The 13,366-nt window shown below is 30.7% G+C and overlaps 1 protein-coding gene across 1 annotated transcript; it reads left to right on the forward strand.

The window, feature by feature from the left end:
- The first annotated feature begins 8,551 nt into the window (after positions 1 to 8,551).
- LOC150029474 (uncharacterized) lies at positions 8,552 to 10,320 on the forward strand. The gene has a single exon (XM_090297123.1). It carries the CDS (start codon positions 8,777 to 8,779, stop codon positions 9,962 to 9,964), a length of 1,188 nt encoding a protein of 395 aa, XP_090153249.1. The 5' UTR covers positions 8,552 to 8,776; the 3' UTR covers positions 9,965 to 10,320.
- The last annotated feature ends 3,046 nt before the right edge of the window (positions 10,321 to 13,366 follow it).

The following is a 13,366-nucleotide window of genomic DNA, read 5'->3' on the forward strand; positions in this document are numbered from 1 at the left end:
CAGTGATGACCACTATCTTTTACTTGCCTCTATCAAAGGTAGCAATTCTAAACAAAATTGAGACCCTTTTGAGGTAAGAAAAGTTGGTAGTGTTTAAAACAATTAAACAATAATGGTCCACTCAAATTGGTCGTTATAGAAGAAAGACATGTAAGGTTTTTAGGATTGAAGAAAGTGGATTCAAGTGTGAGTGAGTTTTTTGTGGGTGAGGGTTTTTCATTTGTATATGTTTTTGTGGGTTTTTTGTGGTATTAAGGGATGTTTTGGTTGTATTGTGTTTTGCCCTTATAAGGATCCTGACAGTGTAGTTGATGTTTTCTTTTGATATGGCCTACCATTCATATTCATTATTGAGGATTGGTTGGACGGTTTCTTGAGCCTGAAGTTTGTTTATAGGTCAGGTGTTAAGCAGGTTGGCCATGATCATTTTTGTATAAGGGTTGGGACACTCCTGAAGTATTTGTATAAGGGTTGGGACACCCCTAAAGTGTCTCATTTTATTTTATTTATTATTTGCGGATAAAAAAATAGGAGAAAGGGACCTTACGAACTTGTTAGAGGTAAGAGGTGAGTGACAACATTGTAGTTCTTAATTAACAAGTGTGTTATCAATTTTATTATTTCATAGTAGATGTGAAGACTTTTGATAAACTTATCCATCAAAATTCAGTACTTATTTTATCTATCATTTCAAGGGTAAGATGATAAATGAACATTAATAGTTTAATGTCGTCTTGTGAAGAAATCAATTCAAACTTTAAGAAATTTATCTTCTAGCTTTTTTAAACAATGTAGATCTTGTATGAAGGTAACATCTGAAAGTCTCATGCTCCCTCGTATTATATCTTATGATTCTATACTCTTTTGAAATCATGATGAAATTTAAAAGAAATAAATTTTTAGTTTTTATAATGACTTTATTTATTTTTTATTTATAATGACATCATCCATTTAAGATTCACCACCCTCACAAACATTCATACTAGCACACTTTTCACTTTCCATTCTAGATTGACCACCCTCACAAACATTGTCACAAACCCTTTATTCACTCTCCATTCCAGTCCTAACATGCTCCACATCATCAGCTAGACAATGAAATTGAGTCACAGTCTATGAAACAATGCAAAAAGAAAAAAAATACTTACTACAATTTCAAAATCATGTTTCCACTTAGCACAACCAAGAAAAACACACTATGACAAAGCACTATTTTCTTAACCTTGCTTCCAATTGCAACAACAATGACACAATTGCAATCACTCAATATCAAACACCTTCTTATACACTATAAATGATTCAAACATTTTCAGTCAAATGCAATCATTCCTAGGTTTAAAATTCAAAGTAAAATCCACAAACCATATACTCCATTTGTCACATCATAAACTCTTAAATACCGTCTATTATTGAGGAAGTTTTACATGACTTCATAAAATACAATGATGCAATAGAACTACACATTCTATGAAGAACGAAATACAATTTTTCATGGGACGAAAAACATATTTAACTCTTATATTATTTAGATTTTTTTAATAATCTCATAAAAAAAATTATAATAAATAAATGAATCGTATTTTAAAAATGAATCTTTAATTTTACAGTTAGATAAACAAATTTTAAATATGACTCTAATTTATTTTGTATAGAAGTTGAAACTATTATAAACTATTCCTAAGAAAAGAAAATATTATTTTAGAATGGTTTGGAATTGATATATGTATCAATGCTACATTTAACGCGTCTACTTACAAGTATCTTTTGAAATAATTATGCTATAGTAAACAAATACCAGAAATAAAATATAATATCTTATAGTTAAAAAAAATAAGTTACAAAATTAGAAACTTCTAAGTTATAACCAAACAAATATTATATTACAATTAATACAATATATTTTAATAATGTAATTATTAAAATTTTTGAAACTTTTATATATATATATATATATATATTTGTTTTTAAAGTAATACAGTAGCTGGATTGAAAATTTAGCTTTTAAGAGTATTCAGAACTCTAAAGTTGTAGGTACATGTCGCAAGTGAATATGCTGACAAGACTGAGTTATTAGGCTTTAAATAACACCTATATAAAAAAATATGTATAAATTGAATAACATCATTTTAAACTATTAAAAGTTGAAAATTAAATAAAACTAAAGGTTTTATTATATTTATTCTTTCAGTAGAATTGTCTGATTTAGTTTTGCAAAATAAATTAAACCAAATTTATAAGTTACAAATTTGAAGTATTCATGAAAGGATTAACCATAATGTTGTTTTGGTTGAAATTTCATTTTAAGTTGTTTCATTGCTCCATTATGAAGTCATTAATTGATAGACAAACTAAACATTTTCACATGATGGGTAACTGATAAAATGATATGTTAGATTTTTTCAACGTGATTAAGTTTATTGATATTAATACTAATATTGGTAAAGTTCTTCTTCCTCTTCGTGTGAGATGAGAGTTTCCTTCACCAGGCTAGATTAAAATTAACACTGATGGGGCTGCTAGGGATATCCTGGTTTTGCTACTTGTGGAGGTATTTTCTGTGGGAATTTATTGGAGCTTTCTCTGCGTTTCTTGAAGTTCAGATTGCTCTAATTGTTGAGTTTTATGAGGTTATACATGCTATGGAGGAAACTCAAAAGATGGGGCTTACCAATGTCAGGTTGGAATGTGATTCTGCTTTGGTTTGCTGCGTTTACTGCTAGGACAAATGTTCCTAGGATGCTTCGAAATCGATGAAATATTTGTCTTAATTACTGTGGGAAAATCAGGTTTAGGATTACTCATATTTTTCGTGGAGTGAATGTTCATGCTGATAAGTTGACTAATTTAGGATTTATTCATAGAAAATAATTTCATTGTTTTTTTTCATAAGCAACATTGGTATAATAAGTTTTCATCTAATCTATTATTAGAATTCTTTATTAATAGGTATAGTCTATCTATGTATCGTTTTTGTTAACATATGAGTTTTGGCCTAGTCCCTTCATATTTTTGTATTTTTTTTAATAATACTTTTTTCATGTGATGATAGATGATTGTTTTTACTTGAGATGTCAGTCTAGCTGAAATGTTAAGTTGCATAAAGATATCTAAGATGAAAGCATTTTTATAAAACTAAACACTTTCATATTATCCTTTTAATAAAATTTTCAAACCTGTATACTAAAAACTGAGGTTAGATTTCATAATTCTTCGTAGTTGAATCACACCAACCTAAAATATTATTAGAAATTAAAATTCAACAAAAATGCTTGTGAATAATATCTTTCATTCTATAGATCAAAATTTAACACAGTAAACTAAACCAAATTTATATAATTATGACTTTACTTCATTTTTTTACTTGTAAATGTTTCCATTCCTTTCTACTAAACATTCTAAGTTAATATATTAGTTGTGTCTATATTAATTATGTTCTATTAAGATATATAGGCAATTCTGTTTTGTAAATTGTAACAAGTAATAAAGGAAGGCTGATAAAAAATTGTAATAATAAATAAAGTTAAAGTTAAAAAAATAAAAAAAACTAATTAAATCAATTTAATGAAATATATAAAAATTAGTTTTTTTTAATTTATTATCTTTTAACTAACCATATTATTGATATAAAGTATTATTAACTTTTATAAATGACTAATTTTTATTATAAATTTTCACTAATTATTATATTTGATATTTTTTTTATTAACAAGAAATAATTAAAATAAATCGACTCACTTAAGGATGGTCAAACTATCATACAGAGTAAGAAAGGACAAATATTTTCACATGCACATAAAAAATCATAAAGAAATCTTCTACCGCCTTTTTCAACACTACCTACTACAAAAGAAACAAAAAAAATCGAGAAACAATTCTTATAATGACATTAAATTGAATACATACCTACCAAGAATATCTTTGAAGCATCAAAGACCAAACCTTAATTTGTGTTAGAAAAAAAACTTCAGTATGATTGATCACTCCACCTTTACATAAACAATTATTTATGTGTCTTCAAATCTCGCTAACCTGTAATAGGATTAACAGAGGTGAAAACATCCAGAATTTTGAAACGTTCAAAATGTGACCCATCAGCCAGTGAGACAATGGGGGATAAGCTTCATAGTCAAGAGGGAAACAGTCCGGACCGCTAAGTGATAAAGGAGGTACGGGTGCAGAGACAACTAGGAGGTTTGTCTAGGAGTAGCCACCCTTGAAAGAGTGCGGAATAGCTCGAGGACTCTTGCGCCGAGGATGAATGGACTAAGCGACCTACTGAAGCTATAGGATGTCAAATTGAATCGGTAGGTAAAGAACGATACGATCTACCGAACTCACTCTTAACCAATAGTAACAAAGATTCCAAATTAGTCAAACAACTCTACATCCAAAAAATAAATAATTCGTTGACTCTCTAATATCCTGCACAAGCAACAAATATTGCTCTCTACCGCTATCTCTCGTCCCTCCAAATAAACTATCTTATTTGTAATAACCCTCCAAGTTGTCACATGAGTTGAAGGAAGTGCCTTTGCTTTCGTCGTCAATCAACCGCACCTCACCCCTCACCTTATTCCTCATCAACCTGCACTGTCCCTGCCACCGCACACCCGCCGCGCACCTCCGTACCGCCGCCGCACCCCGATCTCGCGCCTGCGCCGTCCGCCGCGACGCGCAGCCCCAGCTCCCGCAACAGCGCCAGCGCTGTTCGCCGACACACGCGACTCCAACGCTGCCCCCGCTACCGCACCACCGCCAACCTCCGTCCCCGCGCTGCCGCCTTTGACGTCTTCAAGAACGTGTCTTTTTCGGAACCCCCAACGTTTTCCTCCGCCGCGTCGCGAGCCATTCTCGGCATCGCAGAGAGTTCCGCTCCAACAGGCACTCTGTCTTGCTCACCTTCTGATTCTCCGCCGTGACCTCCACAGGCATCGCCGCCTCCCATCCTGTTCGCCGCTCCTCCAGACCAAACCCTAACTGTATAGCCACGTCAGCAATTAGGTAAAAAATTAGGATTTTCCCATCCAACTTTTTGTACCCAATTGGGCCTGAACCGGCCCACTACTACACATTAAGTGATTTGCCCATATTTCAGCAGGAACCATCCACGTTTTTCAATTTAATATTCCTCTCTTTCCTTAATTCCAAAGTTAGTTTTGAGTCTTTCCAGCAGAATTAATTCCTCCACTAAAGTATATGCCACCTTTTCAATACTCTCCCTTCATCGGAAACTGAAGAGGCTTCTCCTTTCATCCAATGCTTCTTTCATTAACAAAATTCAAACTCGAAATTTACTTAATAAGTTGAGTTTATTATTACTCAAACCAACAACACTTAATTATAATGAGGGGTTGAATTCAAAGAGGTGAAGTAACAAAAATATAAATCCAAGCTAACGGATTAAATTGAAAACTAAATTACTTTAACATATATAAATTACATTTTTAACTGTAGATTGAAATATTTATTAATTTAATGGATGATTTTAATTTCATTTGAAAATTTTACTCACTTTCCAAATCCAAAATCATGTACTTAAAAAGAAATATTTATTAATTTGACGGTTACTTTGATTTGAAAACATTACTTCTTGAAAAGATATCCTAAATGAAAAGAATGCAATGCAATCTAGGTTAGTTATGTATGGACCAAAGAAGATAAGAAAATCTCATAATTCTTTCTCATCTTTTGCAATGAAGAGATAAGGAGAAGATAGAATCACCATTTGGCAAATGTAATCTAGGTTAGTTATGTATGGACCAAAGAAGATAAGAAAATCTTATATTTCTTTCTCATCTTTTGCAATGAAGAGATAAGAAGAAGATAAAATCACCATTTGTCAAAAGGTAGGCATGCATGGCTACCGTGCTCACATTTGCTTACAAAAAAACTAGGAATTTGAGCTTGAAATAACTGAGCCTAGAGAAGACTTATAGGTCTTCACAATTAATAGAGTGGATCCAAAATGAGTTTCAGTCATGTAACCATTGTCTATTTAATTCAATCTTTGGATTTTTGTGACCTTCTTATATGGTCCAACTTATTCTGCCATTGTTGGATGGTTTCATTTTAGCTCAAACTTTAACTTACACACTGCTCTCAATTAAGTGCAAGAAATAAGTTTCATTTTCGTGCATGTATAACTATTTGTTGTTCATATGCAATTTCTATCCTTCTATTTCGTAAAGCTAACATCAAGTTAAAACAAAAACAAAAATATGTGTGTGTTGACGTGCAGGTTGCAATAATGCTCACATAAATGAAAAAGTATTTTGAAAATAACAACATATAAAATTTACATCACAGTGAACCATGAAATATAAGAAATGTATTAATTGTACACATTTTCAATTATGTTGAATTTATTATCATAGATAAATTGGGTTTAGGTTTAAAATTATTAGAACAGTGTAGTTAGGTAGGTGGTAAGAGTAGGTTTTAAACAAGTGAAATTAGTAGTGAGAATATTACTTGTTAGAAAGCTTCCTCCAACTCCTCCAACTCCACCTCCAAACCCTCCTCCTCTACCTACACCTCCTCTAATTCCACCTCCAGTTTTGCATTTATGAATTTGTTAGAGAAACATTTTTAAAGTGATGACCACTATCTTTTACTTGCCTCTACGAAAGGTAGCAATTTTGAACAAAATTGGGACCCTTTTGAGATAAGAAAAGTTGGTAGTGATAATGACACATTAAAATAATTAAATAATAATGGTCCCCTCAAATTGGTCTTTATAGGAGAAAGGGACCTCACAAATTTGTTAGAGATAAAGAGGTGAGTGACAACATTATAGTTTTTTTATAGTTTTTAAATGACAAGTGTGTTATCAATTTTATTATTTGCTAATAAATGTGAATTAATTTCATCTTGTAAAGAAATCAATTCAAACTTTAAGAAATTTATCGTTTATCTTTTGAAACAATGTTGATCTTGTATGAAGGTAGTCTCATGCTCCTTCCTGTATCTTATCTATACTCTTTTCAAATCATGATGAAATTTAAGTGATAGAAATTTTTAGTTTTTATAATGACTTTTTTTAGTTTTAATTCTTCTGTTTTATTTATTAATTTCTATTATTATAATTATAACAATAATAATCCTAGTAAAATTTATACGTAGATAAACTCTTTTTAGTTCTTAGATTATATAAATTATTATTATTAATAATAAGTTGTTTAAAAAATGTAAATTGTTTTGCAGATTTTTTAAAATAAAGAAAGAAAAGAAAATAAGTATGATTATTTTAAAATAAAGAAAGAGAAAAAAATAAGTATGGTTAAATGTGGGTTATTTTGTTCTAGGTTCTGAATTGTTGGAGGATTAGAAGATTTAAATCCTTTTAATTATATTTTACATTATATATTTTTTAAATGGGTTGAAATACTCTTAATAATTCTATTAATTTTATTTTGTTATCTATAAAAAAAATTTACATATATTTATATATGTCAATTAATGTTTTAATAATAATAATATTAACTATTTTTTATTATTAAACTTTTATTTGTTTTTAATTTTTAAATAATTTACATATATATTTATTATGCAGGTGGAAAATAAAGAAGTAAAAAAAAATTGTATATATTATAAGAAAGTTTTTATTATATTTATTTGAATCGAAAATTGTAATTTATTATGAGTAGGGTGCATGAAGCAGAAAGAAAATAAGTCAACTGATATGACCATAAATACTGTGATTCAACTAATGCAGTGGTTTATGGCAATCAAAATCTGCAAGATCTCTGAAGATGTACAGAAAGATAATAAATGGTGTAAGTCAAGGTTTTTTATTCCATGTGTGCATACATCTATATAAAATTATTTCTATATTTTCTGTGTAAAAGGAAATTGGAGTCTTTCTGTTTGATTTTTTTTTTAAATTATACTTCTATTTTCATTTTTTTCCATCTTATCAAAGTGTTGATGGGTGAAATTATTCAGTTTAGTTAATTGGCTTGATTATACAAGGAGAACAAAATAATATTAAAAAAAACAAAGAAAACACAGAGTAATGTGCATTCAACTAAAAATTTGCATTATCCAATATTAATTTACAGAAATACAATTAATATACATTTCTTTCTTTATTTCTTTTTCTCTATATATATAACTTGCTAATTAAAACTTAAATGATAAATATTTTTACAAAAATTGTTAAAGATGGAACTATTTCACAAATAGAAGCAAATGCTTGAAATAATATAATTTGAACTTATTTCAAACTTTGAAAAACTTATATATATTTTTTTAAAATACTCATATCTTAATCAACAAAGAGAGGCAAAGTTTGTATTGTAGTGTTGAAGACATGACTCGGTGTGTGACTGACAGAGACCACTGAACAAAAAGAATCCATTTAAAGTGGGTGGTAATAAAAGGGTTACAAGCGTAGTTTGCCAAAACAGGAAAAAGTCCAAAACAACATAAAAGCTCTATGTTGTCCCCAACTCTTTATAATAATACACGAGGCCTTGAAGGAGATTCATGACTTTTTTGTTTCACTATCTTCCTATATATTATGCACTTGGTATCTATTATAGGAGAAAAAAACATGATCCCACCAACCTTTCCTCTCCCTTCTTCCTTCTATTCAAATCCAAGTTCATACAAAACCCCATAGAAATGAGAGGTAGAGATATTCTCTAAAGCAACAAAACAAAAAAAGTTCTTAGAAATTCAACAAGACTCTCCTCCTCCATCTCCTCCTTCTCAACTCTCTTTTGCTTACAACCATAAGAAAAAACTGGACGCCTCAAAACCAATACACTCCACCATGAACAACAAAGCCCCAAGTTTTGTTGATTCTAATGTTGATGCCAATGTTTCCCCAAATCAAAATCTAAGACAACAACATGGCCAACAACAGTTCAGAAGACAAGCTAGAAGAAGGCTTACTAATAGGCCTTATCAAGAAAATCTAATGAATATGGCAGAGGCAAGGAAAGAGATTGTCACTGCCTTGAAATACCACAGGGCAACCATGAAACAGGCCAATGAGCATCAACAACTCCAACAACATCATCCACTGCCTTTCCAACCTCCCTTTTATTCAAGGTTTAGCCCGGATGGAAGATTCAAGGCTAGGAGAAGGCCTAAGATGTTTCTACCACCATCAAACAAAATTTCACATTACTTAAATGATCTTTCCTTCTCCTCACCTTTCCCACCCCTTCCTTCTCTTCATTTTCCTCCACCTCCTCTTCCTCTTCCTCCTCCTCCACTTTCAAATTTATACTCCAACACCATTCCTTCCCCATTTTCTCATCCTCCCCCTCATCCAAAATCTCCCAATTTCATACTTCCAAGTCAGGCATTGGGATTCAATCTTAATCTACACAATTTCAACAGTTTAAAACCGCCCCCTTTGCTTAATAACAACACTTTAAACCCTACCATTTTGCTTAATAACAACACTTTGAATCCTACCCTTTTGCTTAACAACAACACTTTAGATCCTACCCTTTTGCTGGATAACAACATGTTAGATCCTGCCCTTGTGCTGGATAACAACATTTCAGATCCTACCCGTGTGCTGAATATCAACAACATTTTAGAACCTGCCACTTTGCCTTACAACAATAAATCATCATTGTGCTCTTATTCATCTCCAACATTAACTTTCCCTCCATTTGTGACTGATCAAGACTTTCCTTCGATTGGAATATCACAGCCACATGGAGAAGGGGTTTCCACAGTGATTAATACCGTTGAATCAAGTACTACAACCCAAGCTAGTGGAAGCATGCATGTGGCCATGGATGAAGAGGGCATGGAAGAGATCAGAGCATTGGGTGAGCAACATAAAATGGAATGGGATGACAATATGAGTCTGGTCACTTCAGTTTGGAGGTTCAATTGCTTACAACAAATGGAACATAATGCACTTGAATTCAACAATGAAGTTGAGAAATGTCATGGGACCTTTGATGATGAACTTGAATTTTCTCTATGGGAAAATTAATGATCTGTAAGACAAGCTTACAATAGTGTGCTCCCTGGATTTAGTCCAAGATACCACTTTACTCTGGTAAGTTCTACATATCATGTTTCGTTACTTTTGAAAAGAAAATGTATTGTGAGTAGGAAAAGTCAATAAAAATAAAAATAAGTCAACTCAAACCATCAAGGACACTATCAGTGAACTGGTTTGTGGGCAATCATCACATGGAGAAAAACTTTGCAAGATCTTTGAGATGGACAGAAAAAAATTTGCAGTGATAATAACTGATAGAAGTACTTGCATAATTTTTCTTCTGTACGTACGAGGTTGCATTTTTTTATGTTATCTGCTATTAATCAACAGAAACAGAAGATGTATGTCCCTCTCTCTTTTCCATCTATCGCATGCATATTATTTTATTTTGTTTCTTCACGTTTTCTTTATATTCTTTTCTGTTTGAACTCTTTCTTCCATCCATGTAAATAAACTCATTCCACTCCAATCTTATGTTTCTTTATTGTGTTCTACATCCATTCTAATTGTCCCATAAATAAATTAATTAAAACATACATTAAGTTAACTAAGTATATAGAACAACTCTAACAAGCATATAAATTTAATTTTTCTTAAATTCAAAAATATGATAAATTTATATAAAATAACTATTCTTTTAAGTTTAAAAAAGCTTCATTGACAGAAAATATAATTCCTCAAATATATTTTTCTTGTCAAACTTCACTCTACTCTTTTTTTTAAAATGATATTTTCATTAATTCAATCTATTAGAAATTAAAAGATTTTTTTTAATTAATGTTGAATTTTTGTTCTATGATACTTGGAATAATTATGGGATTTTAGATTTTGATTTGTAAATGGTACAAATTTTATAAGTATTTTACTATATTTTATTTTAAAAAAGAAGTATTCTATTATATCTTGAAAAAAGTTTTCTATTACAACAATTGTGAAACTTTGGTTACAGCGATATTCCATTATATATTAAACTCAGTTTTGTTAACACGAACCTAAAAGATAACGTGACAATTAATGTGTTGTTTGACACGTTGACTTAATTACATTTTTAGTTTCTTAAATATTATAATTATATAATTTTTTTCCATATTTTAATTTAATATATTTAATTTATTATTTACATATCTTTATTAATAAAATGAACAAATATTGCCATTAATTTCGTAACAATCAAAATTATGATTTTTAGCCTTTGAAACTCCCCACAAATTGGATTGGATTCACAATTTGATTAAATTTAACATTTATCAACTGTTTTCTTTCAATTACTACACGTAAAGTTTCACTTCAAAAAATCAATTTTAAAAACAAACTACATGTAATGAAAAAGAGTAAATCAAAACCAAAAAGAAATTGAAAAAAAAGCTAACGCTTTGTTAATGAAGTACATTGCTCCAATAAAATATTGACTTAATTATATATTTGGTTATTTATCTCATCACTTTGTGTTCTTAGATTCCGTTTGACTATAGTTTATTTTAGTCCTTTTAATGTAAATTAAAACAATTATTTTGTCAACTTTATCTTAAAAAAACATAAAATAACTGCCTTATAATTATTCAAATTGAACTTAAGAAAAAAAATGAAAAAGGGGTGAAGAAAGAAAAGAAAACAAGAAAGGAAAATGAGTTTGGGATATAGAAGAGAGAGGGTGTTATTAATAGGATAATCGCTCAAAACAAGAAATCAAAAACTACTGCAAGAAAGAAAATGAGAAAGAAACCCTCGATGTGAAGATAAAGAAGAAGTTGAGTGTGAAAAACTCTAGAATGAATGAGAAGAAAACGATACAAAAAGAAGAGTTATTATGAGAATATTATTTAATTATGTATTGTGAAAAAGAATTACAAAATGTGTATATAAAATAGAAAAGAAAAAAAAATGGACTTAGAGAAAGAGAGCCCAATACAAAAGTGGTTGCAAAAAGTAAAAGGCCTAATAATAATACTAACACCCCTCTCAAGCTAAGAATATATATTATTCATTTCCAACTTGGATTTGAGAGCTTTGAAAATGGAACATGGGGTTTTGTGAAGATGCTTGCTATTTGCACAAAAGAAGAAACATTAAGTAATTTGAGAATACTAGCATTGAGCTGTTCTCTGACAATGTGACAATCAATCTCATTGTGTTTTGTTCTCTCGTAAAAACTTGATTAGAGGCAATCTGGATTACTGACTGATTGTCACTATATAAGGTAGTTGGTGCAATGTAGGGAATGTCAAGATATTAAAGAATATATGTGAGCCAGTGAAGTTCACATGTGGTTGTTGCAAGAGTCTGATACTCGGCTTCAAAAGAGCTTTTGAAAATAGTCTGCTGCTTTTTGGATTTCCATGAGATAAGAGACTCACCCAGAAAAAATGAAAAATTAGGTACAAAGTTCCTTGATTCAGGACAAGTATCCGAGTCACTATATGCTCTTATTTGATTAATACTATTACTATAAAGAAAAATACTAGAACTAGGATTACTCTTGAGATACCTTAAAATACGAAATGCAGTTGTTTGATGATTCTTGGTGGGAGCAGAGACAAACTAACTAAGATTGTTAACACTAAAGGCAATGTTAGTCCTTGTGTTGGTGAGATAGATCAGGTGCCCAATTAGTTTGCGGTAAGTAGATGATTCCTCTTCAGTGAGTTTGATGACCTCGTTGGATAAAAGGAGGGAAGAATGAGTCATTGGTGTAGGCATATGTACACAATCTTGCATACCCATTTCATGGAGAAGATCTAAAGTATACTTCCTTTGACTAAGATGTATTCCAGAACTATTGTGTGTTACTTCAAGGCCTAAAAAATATGTGAGGTCCCCCAAATTCTTTATCTTGAAATGCTAGTCCAACATGTTGTGATATGAATGATCTTGGCATGATCGTTTTCAGTGAGCACAATATCATCCACATATAGTAGAAAAACAGTGATATTAGTGTCATTATGTTTTAAGGTCAATGAATGATCAGAAGATGATAAAATATAATAATGTGAAGTTAAGAAAGTGAATAACTTTGCATACCATTGCCTTTCAGCTTGATGAAGGCCATAAATGGAGGTTGCATTTATATTTCTTCAAGTAGATTGTCATTATTGACATCTAATTTTTTAAGAGTCCCATTATTAGTCCCAACAAGAGCAAACAGGAGACAAAGGATGATATATTTAGCAACAGAAACAAAAGTGTCTAAGAAGTCGAAACCCTCCAATTTTAGGTAACTTTTACCAACAAAGTGTGACCTATACCGACCTATAGTCCCATCGTACTTGTCTTTGATTTTATAAATCCAACAACAACCAATTACTTATAAAAAATTATATATTATCCACGAAAAAATATGTTCTATAAAGATTTAAGAACATTCAAACTAAATAAATAAAAATAGAAAGGGGT

The sequence above is a fragment of the Phaseolus vulgaris genome, chromosome 1 (genome assembly GCF_051622355.1).
Source record: "Phaseolus vulgaris cultivar YP4 chromosome 1, ASM5162235v1, whole genome shotgun sequence".
NCBI lineage: Eukaryota > Viridiplantae > Streptophyta > Magnoliopsida > Fabales > Fabaceae > Phaseolus > Phaseolus vulgaris.

Bases quoted from the DNA above. Each gene is read 5' to 3' on its own strand.
- LOC150029474 (XM_090297123.1), top strand. From the start codon at position 8,777: ATGAACAACAAAGCCCCAAGTTTTGTTGATTCTAATGTTGATGCCAAT.